The sequence below is a fragment of the Salmo salar genome, chromosome 03 (genome assembly GCF_965601325.2).
Source record: "Salmo salar chromosome 03, fSalSal1, whole genome shotgun sequence".
NCBI classification, from domain to species: domain Eukaryota; kingdom Metazoa; phylum Chordata; class Actinopteri; order Salmoniformes; family Salmonidae; genus Salmo; species Salmo salar.
In genome coordinates, this window is record NC_138293.1 from 52,251,941 (window position 1) to 52,275,068 (window position 23,128).

The 23,128-nt window shown below is 39.7% G+C and overlaps 1 protein-coding gene across 1 annotated transcript; it reads right to left on the bottom strand.

Annotated features, from left to right (window-relative positions):
• Window positions 1-530: 530 nt before the first annotated feature.
• jpt2 (Jupiter microtubule associated homolog 2) lies at window positions 531-23,041 on the bottom strand. Its single transcript, XM_014192229.3, has 5 exons — window positions 22,838-23,041; window positions 10,517-10,665; window positions 2,845-2,990; window positions 2,681-2,729; window positions 531-2,433 (listed from the first exon to the last, which is right to left on the bottom strand). The coding sequence occupies exons 1-5, from the start codon at window positions 22,891-22,893 to the stop codon at window positions 2,189-2,191; spliced, it is 645 nt and encodes a 214-aa protein (XP_014047704.1). The 5' UTR covers window positions 22,894-23,041; the 3' UTR covers window positions 531-2,188.
• Between the last annotated feature and the right edge of the window lie 87 nt (window positions 23,042-23,128).

A 23,128-nucleotide genomic window follows, 5' to 3' on the forward strand; every position in this document is an offset into this window, starting at 1 on the left:
AAAGCATGCCCTGACACTACACACAAGGGTAAATTAGACTTTAGCAACCACCAAAGGGGGAAATTAGCATACAGCAGCCATAAACACAGCATAAAAAAAAAAAAAAATCACATGTAAATTGATAAAGCACTTTAATTTTATAGTTGTTAAAGGTTGATTGAACATATCAACTAAAGAACAAGTGAATAGAATTTCAAATCATGACAATTCTTGCATTCAGAGTATTGACAACGCCTACAATAAGGGGTGCGTCCGATATCCTATTTCAAAAAGCTAAGAGGATGAACCCTCCCAACGTATTCGTCTGGGTTGTATTCACTAAACACCAGAAAGAAAAATGGGCCAAAATGCGGCGGGACTACCTGAACTTATCCAATAACTTGTTTTTCGCTGCAAAACCTTTGCTAGTGTGCACTAACACTATGCTGAAATCGCAAATTGTGATGATTCACAATTCCATGACTTAATCAATATATTGACACAGCCAATACCTAAGCCCTGAAAACAGCAAAATAGACAAAAGACATCAGTCAGAAAATAAGTTTTATTGCAATACACAGGTTCTTTTTGCTTTTCCTCTGCTGTGAACTTTGCCTGCCAGGCACTCCAACACTCAGGGGTTAAGATGGCACCAGGAGACCATTTGCGTTCCAGACTGCCTGTAAACTGGCCACACTACACAAATCAATGATCGATTTAATACCGCGCCATCTAGTCGGTTGATGCAGTTACTAACCAGGTTTCCATCCAACCTTTTTATGAGAGTAAAGTAGGTCCTACTTAAACATTTATTTTGCATTTACTGAATAAAAAATAAGTTATGTGCAGTATGACATCACACACAGTCTTATCCACAACAAGTCAATTTGATAGAAACATCGTGGGAAAATGCAAATATTGTTTTTATGCAGCTATGCCAGAAGCAAACACCCTCTAAATATATGCTGAACCAAAGTCCTAATTAAAAGGTGTGTACGTTGACGAGAAACTAGTCATACTGGTTACTTACATAAACGCTTATCCAGGCGTTGTAAGATATGGTGCGCAACTGCTACGCAGGCAGCCTGGAACGTGGTGCGGTGTGTGGGTGGCTAGGGATGACTTAAGGTCTCCAAGTCCCCACCTGTATTTTGCCCAGTCATGTACTATTCCAGAGTTCACTTGTGTACAGCAGCCGTTTTAATTTAAAACATAGAGGCCTCCGAGTGGACACCATCCTCTGATAACAGCAAGCAATGGTAACAGAGCAGGAAACAACCACAACATACAATACATTCGTCCATTTGCATGGGCGATATATAAAATCATAATGGAATCTATTCCGAAGAACAACAAGAACTTTGGGGGTGGGCAATACATAATGGGTACTGCCTGTAGCTCTTTGCTTTGCACTCACTAGTTAGTCGATTTATTGCTTTTTTTTCTCCATGATCAAGAGTTTCTGGCTCCTGACAGACTCAAGATAGGTTTGATTATTAGAGAGAGAAAAGGTGTGGGATGAAATGGAGGACAGAATGAACATGATATAGGGATACGTTTATTGTCAACAAAGTGACAGTAAAGAGTGATTGTGATCACTTATGGGCTTACTATGACAACCGTGTGCATGGGCAACAAACAGAGGTCTCAATGCCGACACAAATACACTGCTGAGTCATACACTGAATTCTAAATGGAATTTAGAATTTCCACCTGGACCCTTGATGCCAGTGATTCTGTTTTTGGTATAACTGACTAAATTAACTCACCCTGCCTTTGTAGTCAACACAACATTCAAAACCATGTAATAAAAAAACATTTACAGCAAGAAATAGAACCCTTGTAATGAAACGGAAATTTAACCATTTTAAATGATTGGACAGGAATTTAGCCTGTAAAAATGATTGAGAATTTTCTTCCAGTTTGAGAGCCACATAGGACAGAGTGAATAGGGAAAATTAACAGAACAGAGAATAATAGTGGGCATGGGTTGTGCCCCAAATGGCACCCTGTTCCTATACAGTCCACACACTTTGACCAGGACCCATAAACTAGCGTCCTGTCGAGGGGATGTACTTGTACATCAAGCAGCCTCACGCTACAGAAACAAGAGATCCGTTCTGGCTTGGACAAGGGTTACTTACTTATATAGGGAATAGAGTGCCTTTTGGGATGCATACATGAATAGACATGGGATGGAGGAGCTGGTTCAGTAGAAGACCACGCTAGACTTCCCTCCTGGGGGGTTAAGGACCTTGTTGTGGGAGCGGGGGCGGGGGCCGAGGTGGGGCTCGTGATCCTTCAGTGAGAGCTCACTAAGGGAGGCCTCTGGCTCTGGCTTCTTGGCCAAGGGAGCAGGTGCAGGCTCCACTGCTACTTTGGTGGGTGTGGGGGGAGGGGAGGCAACGTTCTCTTCCTTCACCTCCTTGGCCAGGCTCTCCTTTGGCAGAGGAGCTGAGAGCAAAGAGGGCAAAAGGGAAAGAGGGATAAAAGAGAGAAAAAGATGCGAAATCAAGTGAGATTTACCTGGTACGTTAAGACTTGGTGTCAATGTAGCTTAAAGAAACCGATATGTAATTAATTACTCTGCAATTATTAGGTCATTATTATTAGCTCGGTCAACAAGTAATTTCTAGTAACTGCCTGGTTGACAGCGGGCTGTAAAGTGTTAGCCATAACCTATTATATGTGTCAAACTCACCTGGGGGCTCGGGTATAGGCATGGAACTTTCACCCACAGAAATGTTGTCCTGGGAATAATAGGGATAACATGTCAATATAGCCTACACAGTGTAAATTAGCAATCCATAACCATTAGTAATTTGGAATGGGAGAGACAAGGGGGACAAGGGTGGTCTGGATTACCTTTGGCTTGTTGGAATGGGCTTTGACCGAGGGAGGGGCGCTCTCTAACCCCCCGAATATGTTGCTGGTGTTGCCGCCTGAGGGTACGGGTCTCCGTTGCTCAGCTGGGGCATCTGGAGAACCAAATATCCCACTGCTTTTTCCTCCTGCATTAAGGACAGTAAGTGAAATGTTATTTTTTACATTCACCAGGAATTTTACCTGGTGCAATGACTGTCTACAGCTTACATTAAAAAGTGAACATTATTGAAGGCATTGAGGAAAAGACGGACAAGTCAAATCTCTACACTCCAACCACTTTTTTTGTGATTAACATCTCTATTGAATTTTCAATACTCAAACCTCTTATCTGACCCATTACTTGCAACATGACGACTATACCCCCTCCAGCCAAATTGAACCAGGCCACAAACCTCCACACACACACAAAGCTCAGTCCTACCCTCACTATGCTACAGCTATGGTTATTGTGAAGAGCTTGTTGCACAGCCTGGACTGACATGAGGCAATACATTTCACAGTAACATTTGAATATCTGGGTGAGTGCCGTCATAATTATTTCTAGAACATTCTACCAGAGGCAGAAGGGCTGAAAGCTGGAAGCCAACCAGCTCAATGTGCAGAGACAATAGAAACTCATGATAACATTTTAATTTAACCATCTCTGAACCTTGGCCTCAATATAGACATATTGATCCAGTCATGTGATGTCATTAGATTACATGTGGCCCAAACGCCATTTAACTAATGAAAGTCACGGTTTCCGTCAGGAACATTTTTGCAACATTTTTGCAGCAGAGATTTTAATTTACAGGACATCCATATGCATCCAGTGTGTGCCGCAATAGGGCGTCCACCCACTGTACTCAAAATCACATTTAGATTATTGTAATTCATCTTAACAGAATAGAAATTAGCCTGTAACGATGTTTCGCTTCCAAGTGCTACTGAATAAGCTACATTTAAATGCACCAACTGTGCATGATACACATCATTACTCTAGTCTATCAATCCATTCCAAATCTTTATACTATACGACAGCATATGTATTATATGTTGATCTTGCCTAGGGCAGCAGCAGAACTGCTAAGACCGGGCCTGAAATACAACATTTGAATCTAATATACTTGCATTTGCGGCGGACCTTACTTAGCCTGATCAAAGTCAGCCGCTGCTGTTGGGAAGTCAAAACTGTCCAACTCCTTGGAGCAGCTTGCGATGTGCATCAGCATCGTTACTTTGTCCTCAAGAAGGTGTGATCTTGAGGCCATCTATACTCTCTTTTGGAGAAAGAATCCCCTCTCAGTGTGAACACTAGAAACAGGGATAATCAATATTGTTTTGCAATGGATTTTTTATTTTTTTATTCCGACAATTTGGCTGGCAACCATTTAATTTATTGGCTTTTCACTTATTTATTTTTTGCCAAAAGACAGCATTTACCGGCTAACGGAAACCCTGGCCAGGGTGTAATCCTACACTGGACTCAACAACGAATAGGCTGGGCTGTGGCTCTTAAGCACTCAGTTATTTCACCGCATGGAACGACAATGGCCTAACACTGATCGATACTAGGCTAGAAAAGTTCCTCGGCGTACACGTCACTGACAATCTGAAATGGTCCACCCACAAACAGTGTGGTGAAAAAGGTGCCTCTTCAACCTCAGGAGGCTGAAGAAATTTGGATTGGTACCTAAAACCCTCTCAAATGTATCCAGAAGCACAATTGAGAGCATTCTGAGGGGCTGTATCACAGCCTGGTCAGCAACTGCACCACCCACAACCGCAGGGCTCTCCAGAGGGTGGAGCGGTCTGCCCAACACATCACCGGGGGCGAACTACCTGCCCTCCAGGACACCTACACCACCTGATGTCACAGGAAGGCCAAAAAGAACATCAAGGACAACAACCACCCGAGCCACTGCCTGTTCAGCCCGCTATCATCCAGAAGGCGAGGTCAGTACAGGTGCATCAAAGCTTGGACCGAGAGACTGAAAAACAGCTTCCATCTCAAGGCCATCAGACTTAAATAACCATCACTAGGCGGCTTCCACCCGGTTACATAACCCTGCAAATTAGAGGCTGCTGCCCCATATACATAGACTTGAAATCACTGGCTACTTTAACCTCTCTTGGGTAGGGGGCAGTATTTTCACATCTGGATGAAAAGCGTGCCCAAAGTAAACTGCCTGTTACTCAGGCCCAGAAGCTAGGATATGCATATAATTGGTAGATTTGGATAGAAACTTGAGTTTTCTAAAACTATGTCTGTGAGTATAACAGAACTGATATGGCAGGCAAAACCCCGAGGACAAACCAACCCCCCCCCCCCAAAAAGTAATTCAGCCTACCACTGTTTTCAATGGCTGTCACTTTATTATAAGGCAAAATCCTCCCAGATTGCAGTTCCTAGGGCTTCCACTAGATGTCTTTAGAAAGAGTTTCATGCTGGTTTTTGGAAAAATTAGGTGGCTCCCATTTTGGCTGTAGTGTTTCCAAGCGCGTGGAAGAGAGCGCGTTTTGGTATTTTTCTCCGGTAAAGATAACAATTCTCCATCTTAAATTTTATAGTTTATTTACGTATTAGGGTACCTAAGGTTTGATTATAAACGTTGTTTGAAAAAGTTTATTAGTAACGTTTGGGATTCCTTTTGTATGCATTTTGATTATTGACTGAAGCGCGCCAGCTAAACTGAGTTTTTATGGATATAAAGGACATTATCGAACAAAAGGATAATTTGATATATCTGGGACCTTTTGGAGTGCCAACAGAAGATCAAAGGTAAGGCATTTATGATAGCGCTATTTCTGACTTTCATGGCGCACCTGTCTGGTTTAAAAATATTTTTTACATTTTTATTTTTATTTTATGCTTTTGTAAGCGGGGCACTGTCCTCAGATAATCGCATGGTGTGCTTTCGCCGTAAAGCCTTTTTGAAATCTGACACAGCAGCTGGATTAACAAGAAGTTAAGCTTTATTTTGATGTATTACACTTGTGATTTTGTGAAAGTGAAATATTTATAATTCTGTAGTTTGAATTTCGGGCTCAGGAATTTCACCGGATGTTGGCCAGGTGGGACGGCCCATAATTAATGATGGGAAACTCGACACTTTAATAATATTTACATATTTTTGCTTTATTCATCTCATATGTATATACTGTATTCTATTGTTCTGTATTTTGGTCTATGCCACTGACATTGCTCATCCTAATATTTATATATTTCTTAACTTCATCGGGGTAGGAGGCAGTATCTTGACGTCCGGATGAAAAGCATGCCCGTAGTAAACTGCCTGCTACTCAGGCCCAGAAGGTAGGATATGCATATTATTAGTAGATTTGGATAGAAAACACTGAAGTTTCTAAAACTGTTTGAATGATGTCTGTGAGTATAACAGAACTCATATGGCAGGCAAAAACCTAAGAAAAAATCCAACCAGGAAGTGGGGAAATCTGAGGGTTGTAGTTTTTCAAGTGAAAGCCTATCTAATACAGTGTCAATGGGGTCATTTTGCACTTCCTAAGATTATTGCAAATTTGCTTTCGCCGTAAAGCTATTTTGAAATCTGACACAGCGGTTGCATTAACCTCTCGGGTAGGGGGCAGTATTTTCACGGCCGGATGAAAAACGTACCCAAATTAAACTGCCTACTACTCGGGCCCAGGAACTAGAATATGCATATTATTAGTAGATTTGGATAGAAAACACTCAAAAGTTTCTAAAACTGTTTGAATGATGTCTGTGTATAACAGAACATGTCTGTGTATAACAGATATGGCAGGCAAAAACCTGAGAAAAATCTAACCTAAGTGAGAATTCTGGTGCTTGTAGTCCTTTCAAGTCATTGCCTATCGAACACAGTGACTTAGGGTTCATTTTGCACTTCCTAAGGCTTCCACTAGATGTCAACAGTCTTTAGAAAGTTGTTTGAGGCGTCTATGATGAACAAGAGAGCGAACAAGAAGGTGGGGAAGTTGGTGACCCAGGGAAGGACATCAGTTCATTGGCGCGCATTCACGTGAGAGGTAGCTGTGTTCCAAAACATTTTTCAGGACAATGGAATCGTCCGGTTGGAATATTATTTAAGTTCTAAGTGATAAAGGCCCTAAAGATTGATGCTTTACAACGTTTTTTAAAACTTTGTCGTGACATTTTCCGCGCGCTTCCTACACTTGGAGTAGCTAACTGAACGGCTAACAACAAGGAGCTATTTGGACATAAATTATGGACTATCGAACAAAGCAACATTTATTGTGGACCTGGGATCCCTGGAAGTGCCTTCTGATGAAGATCAAAGGTAAGTGACTATATTGCTAATGCTATTTAATATTTTAGATTAATCAAATGGCAGGTATCTGTATTGCCTAGTGTATTTTTCTGAGCCCGGTACTCAGATTATTACAAAGTGTGCTTTCCTCTTGAAGCTTTTTTGAAATCTGTCACAGTGTTAGCATAAAGATATTCATCTATAATTCCTTGAATGACAGTTTAAAGTTATATCAACGTTTATGACGAGTATTTCTGTAAATTGTTGTGCTGATTCACCGGCAGTATTGGAGGCTAAATATTTTCTGAACGTCACGCGCCAATGTAAAAATGGGGTTTATGGATATAAATATGAACTTGATCAAACAAAAAATGCATGTATTGTGTAACATGATGTCCTAAGAGTGTCATCTGATGAAGATCGTGAAAGGTTAGTGCATAATTTTAGCTGGTTTTCGTGACGCCTGTCCTTGCTAGGAAAATGGCTGTGTGCTTTTTCTTGTGTTGGAACTGTCCTAACATAATCTAACTTTATGCTTTCGCCATTAACCTGTTGGGGGTAGGGGTCAGTATTTGCACGGCCGGATAAAAAAACGTACCCAATTTAATCTGGTTATTACTACTGCCCAGAAACTAGAATATGCATATAATTGTTGGCTTTGGATAGAAAACACCCTAAAGTTTCTAAAACTGTTTGAATGGTGTCTGTGAGTATAACAGAACTCACATGGCAGGCAAAAACCTGAGAAGATTCCTTACAGGAAGTGACCTGTCTGACAAGTTCTTATTCTTCTTGGCTCTTTAATGAAAACTGAGGATCTTTGCTGTAACGTGACACTTCCTACGGCTCCCATAGGCTCTCAGAAGGCGGGAAAAAGCTGAATGATGTAATTCCAGCCACTGGCTGAAAAACATTAGCGCTTTTGGTAAGTGCTCTATCAAAGGACAATGGGACGGAGGCGCGTGCACGAGTCGACCCCATGTTCTTATTTTCTCTCTCTGAACCTAAACACGCTTTCCCGGTCGGAATATTATCGCTTTTTTACGAGAAAAATGGCATAAAAATGGATTTTAAACAGCGGTTGACATGCTTCGAAGTACGGTAATGGAATATTTAGAAGTTTTTTGTCACGAAACGCGTCACCCTTCTTTACCATTCGGATAGTGTCTTGAACGCACGAACAAAACAGAGGATATTTGAACATAACTATGGATTATTTTGAACCAAACCAACATTTGTTATTGAAGTAGAAGTCCTGGGAGTGCATTCTGACGAAGAACAGCAAAGGTAATAACATTTTTCTTATAGTAAATCTGACTTTGGTGAGGGCTAAACTTGGTGGGTGTCTAAATAGCTAGCCCTGTGATGCCGGGCTATCTACTTAGAATATTGCAAAATGTGCTTTCACCGAAAAGCTATTTTAAAATCGGACATAGCGAGTGCATAGAGGATTTCTGTATCTATAATTCTTAAAATAATTGTTATGTTTTTTGTGAACGTTTATCGTGAGTAATTTAGTAAATTCACCGGAAGTTTGCAGGGGGTATGCTAGTTATGAACGTCACATGCTAATGTAAAAAGCTGGTTTTTGATATAAATATGAACTTGATTGAACAAAACATGCATGTATTGTATAACATAATGTCCTAGGGTTGTCATCTGATGATCAAAGGTTAGTGCCGCATTTAGCTGTGGTTTGGGTTTATGTGACATTATATGCTAGCTTGAAAAATGGGTGTCTGATTATTTCTGGCTGGGTACTCTGCTGACATAATCTAATGTTTTGCTTTCGTTGTAAAGCCTTTTTGAAATCGGACAGTGTGGTTAGATTAACGAGAGTCTTGTCTTTAAAATGGTGTAAAATAGTCATATGTTTGAGAAATTGAAGTAATAGCATTTCTAAGGTATTTGAATAACGCGCCACGGGATTCAACTGGCTGTTGAGTAGGTGGGACGATTTCGTCCCGCCGACCCTAGAGAGGTTAAGCCTTTTTGAAATCGGACAAAGCGGTTACATTAAGGAGACGTGTACCTTTAAAATGGTGTCAAATAGTCATTTGTTTGAGAACTTTGAATTATGACATTTTGTGGTTTTGAATGTGGCGCTCTGATTTCACTTGCTGTTGAATAGTGTGAACCGTGGGTGGGACGCTAGCGGAACGTCTGTCCCTAACAGGTTAAGGAGAAGTGTATCTATAATTCTTTGAATAACAGTTGTATATTTTATGAACGTTTATGATGAGTATTTCTGTAAATTAATGTGCTCATTCACCGGAAGTTTTAGGAGGCAAAACATTTATGAACATTACACGCCAATGTAAAATGGGGTTTTTGGATATAAATATGAACTTTATCGCGCAAAACATACATGTATTGTGTAACATGAAGTCCTGAGTGCCATCTGATGAAGATGAAAGGTTAGTGATTAATTTTAGCTGTATTTCTGTTTTTTGTGAAGCCTCTCCTTGCTTGGAAAATGGCTGTGTGGTTGTTCTTGTCTAGGCGGTGTCATAACATAATCTAATGTTATGCTTTCGCCGTAAAGCCCTTTTGAAATCGGACAGTGTGGTTGGACTAACGAGTGCATCTTTAAAATGGGATATAATAGTTGTATGTTTGAGAAATTTTAATTATGAGATTTGTTGTTTTGAATTTGGCACCCTGCTATTTCACTGGCTGTTGGCGATTGTGTCCCACATACCCCAGAGGTTAATTCCAGTATTTTACTTTTAGGTTGTGTGCATTGTTGTGAATGGTTAGATATTACTGCACTGTTGGAGCTAGAAACACAAGCATTTCGCTACACCCGCAATAACATCTGGCAAACATGTGTATGTGACAAATAAAATTCGATTTGGCTGGTTGAGTCTTGTGACACTGAAGTGACCAGATAAGAAATGACCTGTTGCCCTTTTCAGCCACACACACACACACACACACACACACACGCCAATGCATTCCAAACAGGTTTTGGGGTTAGAGATTGTAAATTCACACTCATCAATGTCTCCTTTTCTGAACCTTAAAAAGGCTAACCTAGCACCTTAGTGGCAATTTTCACACCACATAGACCTGAAAAAGCTCTAACAGCTCCAGGACCAGGGAGCCCAGTCAGGGGCCCTCTCAACTTGAAGGAAGAATCTTCCCTTTCCACTCTATTGTGCTGACATGAACTGTACTTTCCTGGCTCTGATATTTTCCTTTCACATAGTCCTTTCTATCATGGTTCCAGCATCTATGGTGGATGTGTAAACTTTATTTTGTATTAAGGACTAAAAGAACAGACTGCCACCCATTGTTTGGAAGCATAACCAGGCAAGTTCAAAGCAGCTTGGATCAATTCAGCCCAGTAGTGTGAAAAGGGAATTTGTATGCACAGTAAGGGGCCTTCTATTTCTCACCTGGAGGGTTGGTTCGTCTGATGACACCCTGCGGCTCTGGTGGGGCGAAAAGGTTGGAGGCCATCTTGTGGGGCCGTCTCGACGCAGCTGCTTCTTCCTCGTAGCCACCGAACAGGTCGCTGGAGCCACCTCCGGGGGGACGCAGGACTCTGAAAAGAAAACATCAGAATCATGTTGGTTCATGTAGAGTAGTGGTTCCCAACCTTTTTTGGTTACTGTACCACCTAATGGATTTTGCTCTGCCCGGAGTACCCCCTCATGTGCTTTACCAGTAGGCCTATGGTCTCATGAGTCTCCGCAAGAAACCCCTGTGGATAGGCCAAATACAGGAGGGCTTCCTTGTACCCCTGGTTGGGAACCACTGATGTAGACTATACAGCCTGAAGGCCAAACTCCACAGTCAGCATTCATCATACACAAACGAAGTCAGTGCCTGGGGTTAATAAAATTAATAGACGTTTCAGATCCAGACACGTCATCATACATCAGAGCGCACAACAGGACAATGTACTGTCTACTAGAGGTCGACCGATTAATCGGAATGGCCGATTAATTAGGGCCGATTTCAAGTTTTCATAACAAATCGGTATTTTGACACCGATTTGCCGATTAAAAAAAAAAAGTATTTATTTTTATTTAACTAGGCAAGTCAGTTAAGAACGTTCTTATTTTCAATGACGGCCTAGGAACGGTGGGTTAACTGCCTTGTTCAGGGGCAGAACGACAGATTTTTACCTTGTCAGATTCGTTTTTGCAACCTTCCGGTTACTAGTCCAATGCTCTAACCACCTGCCTTACATTGCACTCCACGAGGAGCCTGCCTGGCAGGCTGACTACCTGTTACGCAAGGGCAGCAAGAAGCCAAGGTAAGTTGCTTGCTAGCATTAAACGTATCTTAGAAGAAAAAAAGATCTTAACATAATCACTAGTTAAACTAGTAATAAACCATTTGTAGTTATCTAGCGTGTCCTGCGTTGCATATAATCGATGCGGTGCCTGTTAATTTCTCATTGAATCACAGCCTACTATGACAAACGGGTGATGATTTAACAAGTGCAGTGGTGAAAACAGCACTGTCGTTGCACCAATGTACCTAACCATAAACAATGCCTTTCTTTAAAATAAATACATAAGTATATATTTTTTAAACCTGCATATTTAGTTAATATTGCCTGCTAACATGAATTTTTTATAACTAGGGAAATTGTGTCACTTCTCTTGCGTTCCGTGCAAGCAGTCAGGGTATATGTAGCAATTTGGGCCGCCTGGCTCATTGCGAACTGTGTGAAGTCCATTTATTCCTAACGAAGGCCGTAATTAATTATGACATAACATTGAAGGCTGTACAATGTAACAGCAATATTTAGACTTAGGGATGCCATCCGTTAGATAAAATACGGAACGGTTCCATATTTCACTGAAAGAATAAACGTTTCGTTTTCGAAATTAGTTTCCCGGATTCGACCATTATAATGACCAAAGGCTCGTTTTTCTGTGTCATTATGCTATAATTAAGTCTATGATTTGATAGAGCAGTCTGACAGAGCGATGGTAGGCACCAGCAGGCTCGTAAGCATTCATTCAAACAGCACCTTCGCGCGTTTGCCAGCAGCTCTTCGCAATTCTTCAAGCATTGCGCTGTTTATGACTTCAAGCCTATCAACTCCCCAGATTAGGCTGGTGTAACCCATGTGAAATGGCTAGCTAGTTAACGGGGTGCGCGCTAATAGCGTTTCAAACGTCACTCGCTCTGCATGGGTAACGCTGCTTCGAGGGTGGCTGTTGTCGATATGTTCCTGGTTTGAGCCCAGGTAGGAGCGAGGAGAGGGACGGAAGCTATACTGTTACACTGGCAATACTAAAGTGCCTATAAGAACATCCAATAGTCAAAGGTATATGAAATACAAAATCGTAGAGAGAGAAATAGTCCTATAATAACTACAACCTAAAACTTCTTACCTGGGAATATTGAAGACTCATGTTAAAAGGAACCACCAGCTTTCATATGTTCTCATGTTCTGAGCAAGGAACTTAAACGTCAGCTTTCTTACATGGCACATATTGCACTTTTACTTTCTTCTCCAACACTTTGTTTTTGCATTATTTAAACCAAATTGAACATGTTTCATTATTTATTTGAGGCTAAATTGATTTTATTGATGTATTATATTATGTTAAAATAAGTGTTCATTCAGTATTGTTGTAATTGTCATTATTACAACCCCAAAAAATTGCCCGATTAATCGGTACCGGCTTTTTTGGGGGGGGGGGTCTTCCAATAATCGGTATTGAAAAATCATAAATCGGTCGACCTCCACTGTCTACACTCGGTTTGTTGTTTACATTAAATTCGATTTTATTCCGAATTAAAGTTTTATTGCTAAGGATTCCACGACGTGGTTAGCCTTTACGGCTGGGACTGCAAGTTTGTGTTCATTTTTTTGTGTAGTTTCCCGTGAGTGCTAGCTGGCTGTACTACAGACACCTGTCATCGTCGTGGCAAAGACTCATTGTTTTCTTTTCGTAAAACAACTGGTTGCAGTAAAGAGCCAATCTGGACACTAAGGAGATCCTGAGGGAAATCGACGAGTACCAACAGCTTTACACTATGGAGGAACAACGTACTCCATCATGGAAAGATCCGACCACCTCACAAAATAACTTTAACCCATAAAAAAAATAAAAAATAAAAGATTCATCTACAGACACGGACGATTTACTTATCATTGACGTAGAGGCTAGTGTTCTGGCTGGAATCCATGCAACACTGACAAATTTGTATGAGGAGGTAGCAGGGAGTTCAGCCAGAGTGAAATTCTCACGGTCCAAAGAGAAAACAAGACACTCACAGCCAACGTAAAAATTCACGATTCCAACATGGATTGTCTACTCAGGGAAAACAGGGTGAAGAAGGATTCGCTACTAGACAAAGTCGTAGCATGCTTGAAAAATAAAAAAAATTCTGGGATTCCTGAGGACGCATCAGAGAATTCATGCAATCCGCCTTGAAACTTCCTATCGAGACCGTAAACAAGAAGGCTTTCCACTGAGTACACAGACTGGAGCTACAAGACCAAGGGTCCCCGACCAATCATCGCAAAATTTGAACACTACCAACAAAAGGAGCTGATCAAAAGCTGAGTAAGGGAGCTTAAAGGGACCAAATTCGGTCTTAATGACCAATTTCCAAGGGAGATAAACGAACGTCGTAAGAGACTGTATCCGGTACAAAGACAACAAAGGAAGGATGGTAGTCGTGCCTTTATCATTGTAGATAAACTCTTTATAGATGGACAGCTATTCCGAGACAGCTCCATACAACCGTGGCTGTACTAAATTCGACAGACTTCAGGTTACGAAAAAAAAGAAGGTATGGGAACTGTAAAAATATCTGAACATTATGAAGAGGATATGAACACACGTACTAAATTACATGCTTGCTTACACATACGGACTTATACATACACACCTGATCTCGCCCTCTTCTCTCTCCCTATTGTCAAGAACTTTTATAATTTAATGTGTTTATTGTTGGTCTCTTTATGTATTTGTCTACAAGTTTATATATGTTCACAACAAGCAATGGGAAGATTTCAGAAAAGGGGCATTGGGGAATAACATTGTATGGAATACATTTGTATTGCAGTGAAGCCGTCTCTAGAGTAATACAAGGTCTCTTTCATGATCATGTGAAGCGTCAATTGCTATGGAAATGCTGGGATGTGTTTTTCCAATTATGTTAACCTGTTGGGGGTAGGGGGCAGTATTGACACGGCCGGATAAAAAAACGTACCCGATTTAATCTGGTTACTACTCCTGCCCAGTAACTAGAATATGCATATAATTATTGGCTTTGGATAGAAAACACCCTAAAGTTTCTAAAACTGTTTGAATGGTGTCTGAGTATAACAGAACTCATATGGCAGGCAAAAACCTGAGAAGATTCCTCACAGGAAGTGGCCTGTCTGACAAGTTGTTGTTCATCTGGGCTCTTTTTATTGAAGACTGAGGATCTTTGCTCTAACGTGACACTTCCTACGGCTCCCATAGGTTCTCAGAGCCCGGGAAAAAGCTGAACGATATCGAGGCAGCCTCTGGCTGAAACACATTATCGCTTTTGGCAAGTGGCCGATCAGTACTATGGGCTTAGGCGCGTGCCCGAGTCGACCCCATGCTTTATTTTCTTTTGTCTGTTAACCTAAATGCAGATTCCCGGTCGGAATATTATTGCTTTTTTACGAGAAAAATGTTATAAAAATGGATTTTAAACAGCGGTTGACATGCTTCGAAGTACGGTAATGGAATATTTAGAAATGTTTTGTCACGAAATGCGCCATGCTCGTAACCCTTATTTACCCTTTCGGATAGTGTCTTGAACGCACGAACAAAACGCCGCTATTTGGATATAACTATGGATTATTTGGGACCAAACCAACATTATTTGGGACCAAACCAACAAGTCCTGGGAGTGCATTCTGACGAAGAACACCAAAGGTAATAACATTTTTCTTATAGTAAATCTGACTTTGGTGAGTGCTAAACTTGCTGGGTGTCTAAATAGCTAGCCATGATGGCTGGGCTATCTACTCAGAATATTGCAAAATGTGCTTTCACCGAAAAGCTATTTTAAAATCGGACATATCGAGTGCATAGAGGAGTTCTGTATCTATAATTCTTAAAATAATTGTTATGCTTTTTGTGAACGTTTATCGTGAGTAATTTAGTACATTTTTAGTAAATTCACCGGAAGTTTGCGGGGGGTATGCCAGTTCTGAACGTCACATGCTAATGTAAAAAGCTGGTTTTTGATATAAATATGAACTTGATTGAACAAAACATGCATGTATTGTATAACATAATGTCCTAGGTGTGTCATCTGATGAAGATCAAAGGTTAGTGCTGCATTTAGCTGTCTTCTGGGTTTTTGTGACATTATATGCTAGCTTGAAAAATGGGTGTCATTATTTCTGGCTGGGTACTCTGCTGACATAATCTAATGTTTTGCTTTCGTTGTAAAGCCTTTTTGAAATCGGACAGTGTGGTTAGATTAACGAGAGTTGTCTTTAAAATGGTGTAAAATAGTCATATGTTTGAGAAATTGAAGTAATAGCATTTCTAAGGTATTTGAATAACGCGCCACAGGATTCCACTGGCTGTTACGTAGGTGGGACGATTTCGTCCCGCCGGCCCTAGAGAAGTTAAAGGTAATTATGAGGCAACTATGATGGTGATACTATATGGATTACCATTATCATCATTAATATTAAGGCCATACGCACTACATGTTACACACATAGGACACGCAACCATACAAATTGGCAAAGTTATTATTTATTTGGACATCACACACGAGTCTTACTCTTATACAGACATCGTACACACTCACTATTTCACATTCAATATCATACTATTTCACATTCAATATCATACACATCAACCTACTCAGATTTGCTACACACATAGTATCTTGTCTCAATTTTCTAACATCTGTGGCATTGGCTCACAGGCAAAAAGGCAAGAGAATAAAACAAATATTGCTAGAACCTATTTCTTGAATTCTAAAAATATCAGACATTGAAAGCTCTAGTTTTGACCTTCATAATACCTCTGATGGCAGTAACTTTAACAAGCACTAATTATGGTAAATTTAGACAATAGTATCTAGTTATGGTAAGGGGTGAAATAGCTATAGCCAGTTAAAATTGTAATGGTTTAGCAGATTATATAAAAAGATCAGTCCTTACATTGCTTAAAGAAAATGAATATAACATACTGTTTACAGGAAACTCACTACATCCTTAGATGAAGTTGCGTGGAAAAAAGGAATGGGGTGGTGAAATAATTTTATGTCATGGACAAAGGACCTCAAAGGGTGTGATGATATTAATTAACAAAAATGTCGATCTGAATGTGCAAATAGTCAGGATTGAGTCGCAAGGAAGGTGGATCCTTTTGAATATGAAAGTGGACGAAAAAGAGATTTGGCTCATTAATCTATATGGTCCAAATCAGGATGATCCACACTTCTTCGAAAACATTTATACCAATTTATTGAACTTACAGGGAACAAATTATCTAATCATTATGGTAGGAGACTATAACAGTGTTAAGTACCTCAATGGACCGTAAAGGTAATCACTCTACAAACTATCATCACCGTGCCCTCAAGGAAATCACAAATTATGGACACATTAGAAATAGTGGATATTTGGAGACTAAAAAACCGCGACCTAGTGAGATATACAGAAGAGACTTAATCAAGCTAGTTGTCTTGACTACTTTTGTCTCTTTCATCAAAGGTTAAAAAAGTTTTAATAGGAGACAGAATGCGATCGGATCATCATCTAATTGGCATTCACATAACTCATAGATTTTCCACGTGGACGGGGATATTGGAAATTTAATCAAAGTTTATTTTTACCCAACATGCTGACCGGACATGTCATGTGCGCGAGCGTTGCAAAATAAATGTAGAAATCCTTGTTATTCAATTATTGCGCACACCAACGAGCGTCTGCATATAAAATAGAAGTCAGTCCTATTTCTGACACAGATCACGCTGTAAGTCCTGCCTCTCCCATCTCCTCCTTGGTTTATAGAAGCAGGTACCCACATGCTATCTCCTCATTGGTTATACCCATGTGGGTGATTGAAAGACAAACTGTTTTGCCGGTTGTTGTGGTAATACTATGAAAGTGTAGATGCCAATCACCATATAAGTTCCAAGATGAAAAAGCCTGGGAGGAGAGATGACTAGAAACGATTTGGTTGACCGTTTTATGTGTGGATTAATTGTCGAAGTAGAGGACCTTGTGCATTTCAGGTAAAATAACAACTCAATGTTTATATCCCAGGACAAATTAGCTAGCAACAGCAAGCTAGCTAAATAGGACAAATTGGCTAGCAAGTGCAAGCTAACTAGTTAAATTGCCATACATGTTTAATGCTTTTCGACCTGTCCCCAAATTAATGTAATTGGTTCAGAGTTTGTTTTGATATTTTAACCTGTGCGTCGTGATCGCGTTTGGTGTAGGGGGAAAAAATAAATGTATGCACGATACCGCACGCACGCAGCCGGTTTGGGTTCCGTGTAAAACAAATTAAATTTATAACAGAATTTCCCCAGTATAATATAGGTTCAGCAAATCCCCTTATTGTTTGGGATACCTTTAAAACGTACCTTCAGGGGTCATTCAATTGAATATTCATCAATAATATTGAAACAGTTTCTGGCTAAAGAGACAAGACTAACAAGGGAAATCCATGAACTAATAGCACAGGTAGATAGCAATAAAAATGATACTACAGATAAAAAATAAGAGGAAAAACAAAAACTTGAAGAACTTATTCAAGAACTATCTAATGTAATCTATTACAAAAATAAAGCAAACTGGATGGAATATGGAGAAAAATGCACAAAATTCTTCCTGAATCCAATACAGGAACGCTAACAAAAAGATTTTGCAGAAACTCGTTACTGAAGACGGAGTCATCTATGATTCTTCTAATTATATTTTAAAAGAGGAAGCTAATTATTTTAGGCAGATGTTCTCTTCTCCGTCTCACCCTTTCCCACTGAATGAAGATTATGGTAAGGAAGTCTTCCCAAATAATAAATTTTAAAAAACGAAAATTAACAAATGTACAGAAAGATCAGTGCGAAGGCCAAATTACAGAGGAAGAACTTTTTGAGGCTATTAAATCCTTTCAGTCTGGAAAAACCCCAGGGCTTGATGGCATACCGGTAGAGGTATATCATGTCTTTTTTGATATACTAAAAGCTCCATTGTTAGATTGTTTTAACTACTCCTATAGAAATGGTAGTCTGTCAGCTACTCAGCAGGAAGGTCTGATTTCTCTATTATTAAAACAAGACCCAGATGGCAAATATAAAGACTCAGTCTATCTAAAAAACTGGAGGCCCCTTACACTTCAATGTTGTGATGAAAAAATACTAGCAAAATGCATAGCACTCAGAATTAAAAGGGTTTTACCAGGTATTGTTCATCCTGATCAGACAGGTTTTTTACATGGAAGATACATTGGAGATAATATGACAACTACAAGAAATAATAGAACATCATGAAACATAAGCCAGGAATGGTATTTATAGCGGATTTTGAAAAGGCATTTGATAAAGACTGGATTTTATTTATAAGTGACTGGATTTTTTCAATTTCGGTAATTCCCTTAAAAAGGGTAAAAAAATAATGTATAGTAAATAACGGCTACTTCTCAGTGTTTTGAATTGTCAAGAGGAGTTAAACAAGGGTGTCCGCTATCACCATATCTATTCGTTACGGCCATCGAAATGCTAGCTATTAAAATCAGATCCAATAACATTGGAGGATTAGAAATCCAAGGCTTAAAAACAAAAGGTGTCCATGTATGCCGATGACTCAAGTTTTATATTAAGTCCGCAAGCTAGATCCCTGCAATGTCTCATTAAAGATCTAGATAACTTTTCTGTACTCTCTGGACTAAAACCTAATTATGATAAGTGTACAATATTATGTATTGGATCCTTAAAAAAATACAACTTCTCACATTACCCTGCAGTTTACCTATAAAATGGGCTGATGGTGAAGTAGACATACTCAGTATTCATATCACAAAAGATATAAATAAGCTCTCCACAATGAATTTCAATAGAAAACTTGTAAAAATAGACAAGATCCTGCTACCATGGGAGGTAAATACCTGTCTATTTATGGAAAAATTGCCCTGATTAACTCCTTAGTCATATCTCAGTTTACGCACTTATGGCGCTGCCTACTCCTGATGATTTGTTTTTCTAATCATATGAGCAAAAAATATTTTGCTTTATCTGGGACGCTAAACCAGACAAAATAAAATGTGCCTATCTATATAATGAATAGGGTGGGTTGAGATTAAATATAAAAGCACTAAACCTCTCTCTAAAAGCTTCACTCATTCCAAAGTTTTATTTGAACCCTAAATGGTTCTCAAGTAGATTACTAAGAAAAGCTCATCCATTGTTTAAAAATTGCCTTTTTGCCTTTGTGCAGATTGCCATGTCTCATTTGCAATTAATTGAAAATAATACTTTTTTCAAAGTACTCTCTTTTTCAAACAAGCTTTGCAGAGCTTGCTACCATTTCAATTTCATCCCCCTGAAAAGATAGAACAAATATTATGGCTGAACTCAAATGTGCTGGTTGATAAAATACCTGTATTTATGGGAAAGATGTTTGAAAAGGGTATTTTGTTCTTAAATGATATTGTAAATTGGAATAGTAGAGTTATGTCCTTCATGGAGTTATCAGAATTGTACAGAAAGGTCTGCTCAATCCAAGAGTACAACGAATTGATTACAGCATTGCCCCAAAAATGGAGGCGGGTGGCAGTGAGGAGGAGGTAGGGAACTGGTCTGTCTGCCCAATATAAAGGATCAAAACTGGCAGAGGAATAAAAATAGCATAAATAGGAAAGTATTCCAGTTTCATTTGAGGACCAGGATGTTGACAACTGTGCCATATAGATTGCAAAATAGTTGGGAAGAGAATGTTGATGTACCGATTCCATGGTACAGGGTGTATGAGTTGATATATAAAATACAAGATTCAAGACTTCATGCTTTTCAGCTAAAATGATTATATAGAATTCTTGCCACCAACAGAATGTTGAATATTTGGGGCATAAAATCATCGAAGCTCTGCAGATTTTGTTGTGAGGATACAGAGTCAATAGACCATTTATTTTGGTATTGCCCTCAGGTAGCCTCCTCAGGTTCAGGAATGGCTGAAAATGCATAGCATGATCTAAAATTGACCCTAGAAATAGTACTGTTAGGAGATCTGGGTCAGTCAATTACTAATACTCTTAGTAAAAGTACTTATTTTAACTCGCAATCTGAGCATTCTATTCTATTAGATAGACTGTACGTTAAACATTGCAGCATAGTGAAAGACATGTGTTGCGTAGAAACCCAAAGTGGGCTGCCAGCAGAGATAGATGGGATGGGCTGAGGGAAGCTGAGGGTTGGTATGTGGAATTGTAGACAAGAGGGAGTGGAGTTGCTGTGTGAGAGATAGAATGATGGTCAAAGATAAAAGCACAAAAATAAAACATAATAAAAAGTACATTTGAATGACACTAAGTGGCAGTGTTTTTACAACTAACGCCGGTTTGCCTGAGGCTGATGCCGTGCAAGAACACACATGTAATAGCGCCAGACATGCACAAACATATACAGTTGGCATTGCTGTTATGATTTTAGTTGTCCTTAATGTCCTTTCTTTTAAATTAAACTATATATTTTTTATTGTTGTTTGCCGTTTTCTGTCTTTTCCTTCAGTTCATTCTCTTGGTTGTTGGTGCATTGGGGGGGGGGGGGGGGGGGGGGGTTCTTGGGGGGTGGGGAATGGAATTAATTGTATTTTATTTATTTTTTCTTCCTGGGGGAGGGGCCTCGAATGGTTGAGTGACAGCTATTGGGGAACTGTGAGGGGGATCTTGGAGGGTTCGGGTTCACGTTTTTTGGCCTGGTGGTAGATCGGTCAACATGCCCTTGAGCAGGGCATTGACCCTGGATGCTTCTGTGTGTCGCTCTGAATGGGAATCTGTTGGATGACTGGTATGATATAGTTATTGAGTGGCTTCACTGCAAGTATATTGTATGTTTAGAATATTCAATAAATAATATAAAAATAAAACATAACAAAAAATAAGAGAATGTACCATAACGAAAAGGTGCATATAGCAAAATCTAGGAATCGAATATGCTGCATGCACAACTTCTTATTTAACCCTCTGTTGTGTTAGTTTCATGTTAAATAATTCTGTGTCCCCAGTCCAAAATGACCGCCCCATTATAGCTGATCATAAATCCATAAAAATACATACATTATCACCTAATGTTGTGTTAAATCTTTATCAACTTAAGTTCTTGTGAACATTAAAAGTTTTGAACTTCAATTTGCTATGTATGGCCTTTAGGCCTCATTGACCTGAGCTCATATGACTCGTTTGAGTAAAAAAAAAGCATAATGTATGGATAATTTTGACTATAACAAATACTCAGATGAAACATAGTGCTATTTATCACAGACTACTTTGTGTCAAAGTTTAACAACCACTCTCTCCTCCTCACCAGTGTCATGATCAAAGATATGATCAAGAGCCTAATACAGTATATCATTTGGTCATTGTGCTGCCACAGAATGAATTGTGAGCAAGGCCTCAAAAAACCTTTATATATCAGAGCTGCGAGAAAAGTTAATCGGAACATTGTGAGAAAACCAACAGGTGTGGTTCCAGTGGGGGAAAGATTCTATTGGGGAAAGGTTCCTGTGGGGAGTGAGGTGTGTGTGTGCTCAAACACACATGCATGTTGGAGTCTGGGAGAGTTAGTGTGTCCATCTGATGAATGGACATGTGCCTGAACTCAATTTTATACACGAATTGTAGTCTAACCCATTCATTTTTGACCAGGAACACCACAGGTGTACAAAAGTTTAATGAAACACCAAAAATGTAATGATAATCATCTAAATGTATTTTGTGTGTTCAGATGAACTGTGTTGACAACGTCATGGAATTTTATGTCAATCAGATTAAATTAACTACATTTTTCAGAGAAAACTTGTAAATCGGTCCAATTCGACCGGAACACAACAGGAGGGTTGAGACTTGCCAAAAACGGTGTCTGTGGGCCACATTAGCTGTGGCTAAAAAACAAATAATTTAATTATCTACCAATTGTACCACAGTATGACTGCAAGCTACATAGGCCTATTGACTTAAGAAAACTGTTTAAAAGTCACATTTAGCTGTGTAGCTGATCACACAACTCAGAGTCACAGAACACATATTTAGCAAGTTAGCTGGCTTCTTGAAAAGTTCGAAGGGGGGCTAAAACAACCATAGTTGAAAGAGCAACAAAAAAAAACTAGAAATAGGACGTTGTAAACGGTGTGTGGGTGACTGTACCCATTTTGAAAATGCAAGCAAAAGAGAACAATGAGCGTCATATTCATTAACTGGCGACGATTCCACGAGCTTCCATTTCCGCAGCCCCAAAAAAACCCCGCCCTGCTACGTCGGGCCCAAAGCCCATAGAAGCTAACTACCTGTACCCAAGTAAAAAGTTAACTACTGACAAAAATGAATATTTCATCACTAACTTGTCTTATAACTAGTTAACGTTACTATCATCAGTGTCATCTAGCAAGCTACATTGCTTGCGGGCTCGCGGCCAATGAACATACGCTAGTTTTCAAAAACATCATAGCTAACGTTAGCTAGTTGCTTGAATTTTGCCTGCTGCAAATAAAACCTGTGGGTGCAATTCCATGTTACCTTGAACTTGGCTTTGCGCCATTATCGAGTCCTGAAAACATGTTCGTCGAAGTCATTGTGATGGCTGTCTTCGTGTGGGGGAGATTGATGTGGTAGCTAGCTCAATTTAAAAAAAAAAAAAGTTTTGTTGGGTGCGTGGTGCCTTTCAGAAACCGGGCAAAGCCCCCTCCCACTCGATAGGATGAGCCAGCAATAGGAAGAGCCTCAATGGTCAAAAACATTATCAGTCGAAACGTATGACCAATTTCATTGGTTAAATTACTAAGGATATAACGCCCTCTTTCCATTGTG

What these genes read in the sequence shown, in the direction of transcription:
- jpt2 (XM_014192229.3), bottom strand. Translation starts at nt 22,893, where the DNA reads ATGACTTCGACGAACATGTTTTCAGGACTCGATAATGGCGCAAAGCCA. An exon ending in GGCGCAAAGCCAAGTTCAAG is followed by an intron (nt 10,666 to 22,837) that starts GTAACATGGAAT and finishes TTTTCTTTTCAG; the next exon opens with AGTCCTGCGTCCCCCCGGAG. An exon ending in CCCATTCCAACAAGCCAAAG is followed by an intron (nt 2,730 to 2,844) that starts GTAATCCAGACC and finishes TATTATTCCCAG; the next exon opens with GACAACATTTCTGTGGGTGA.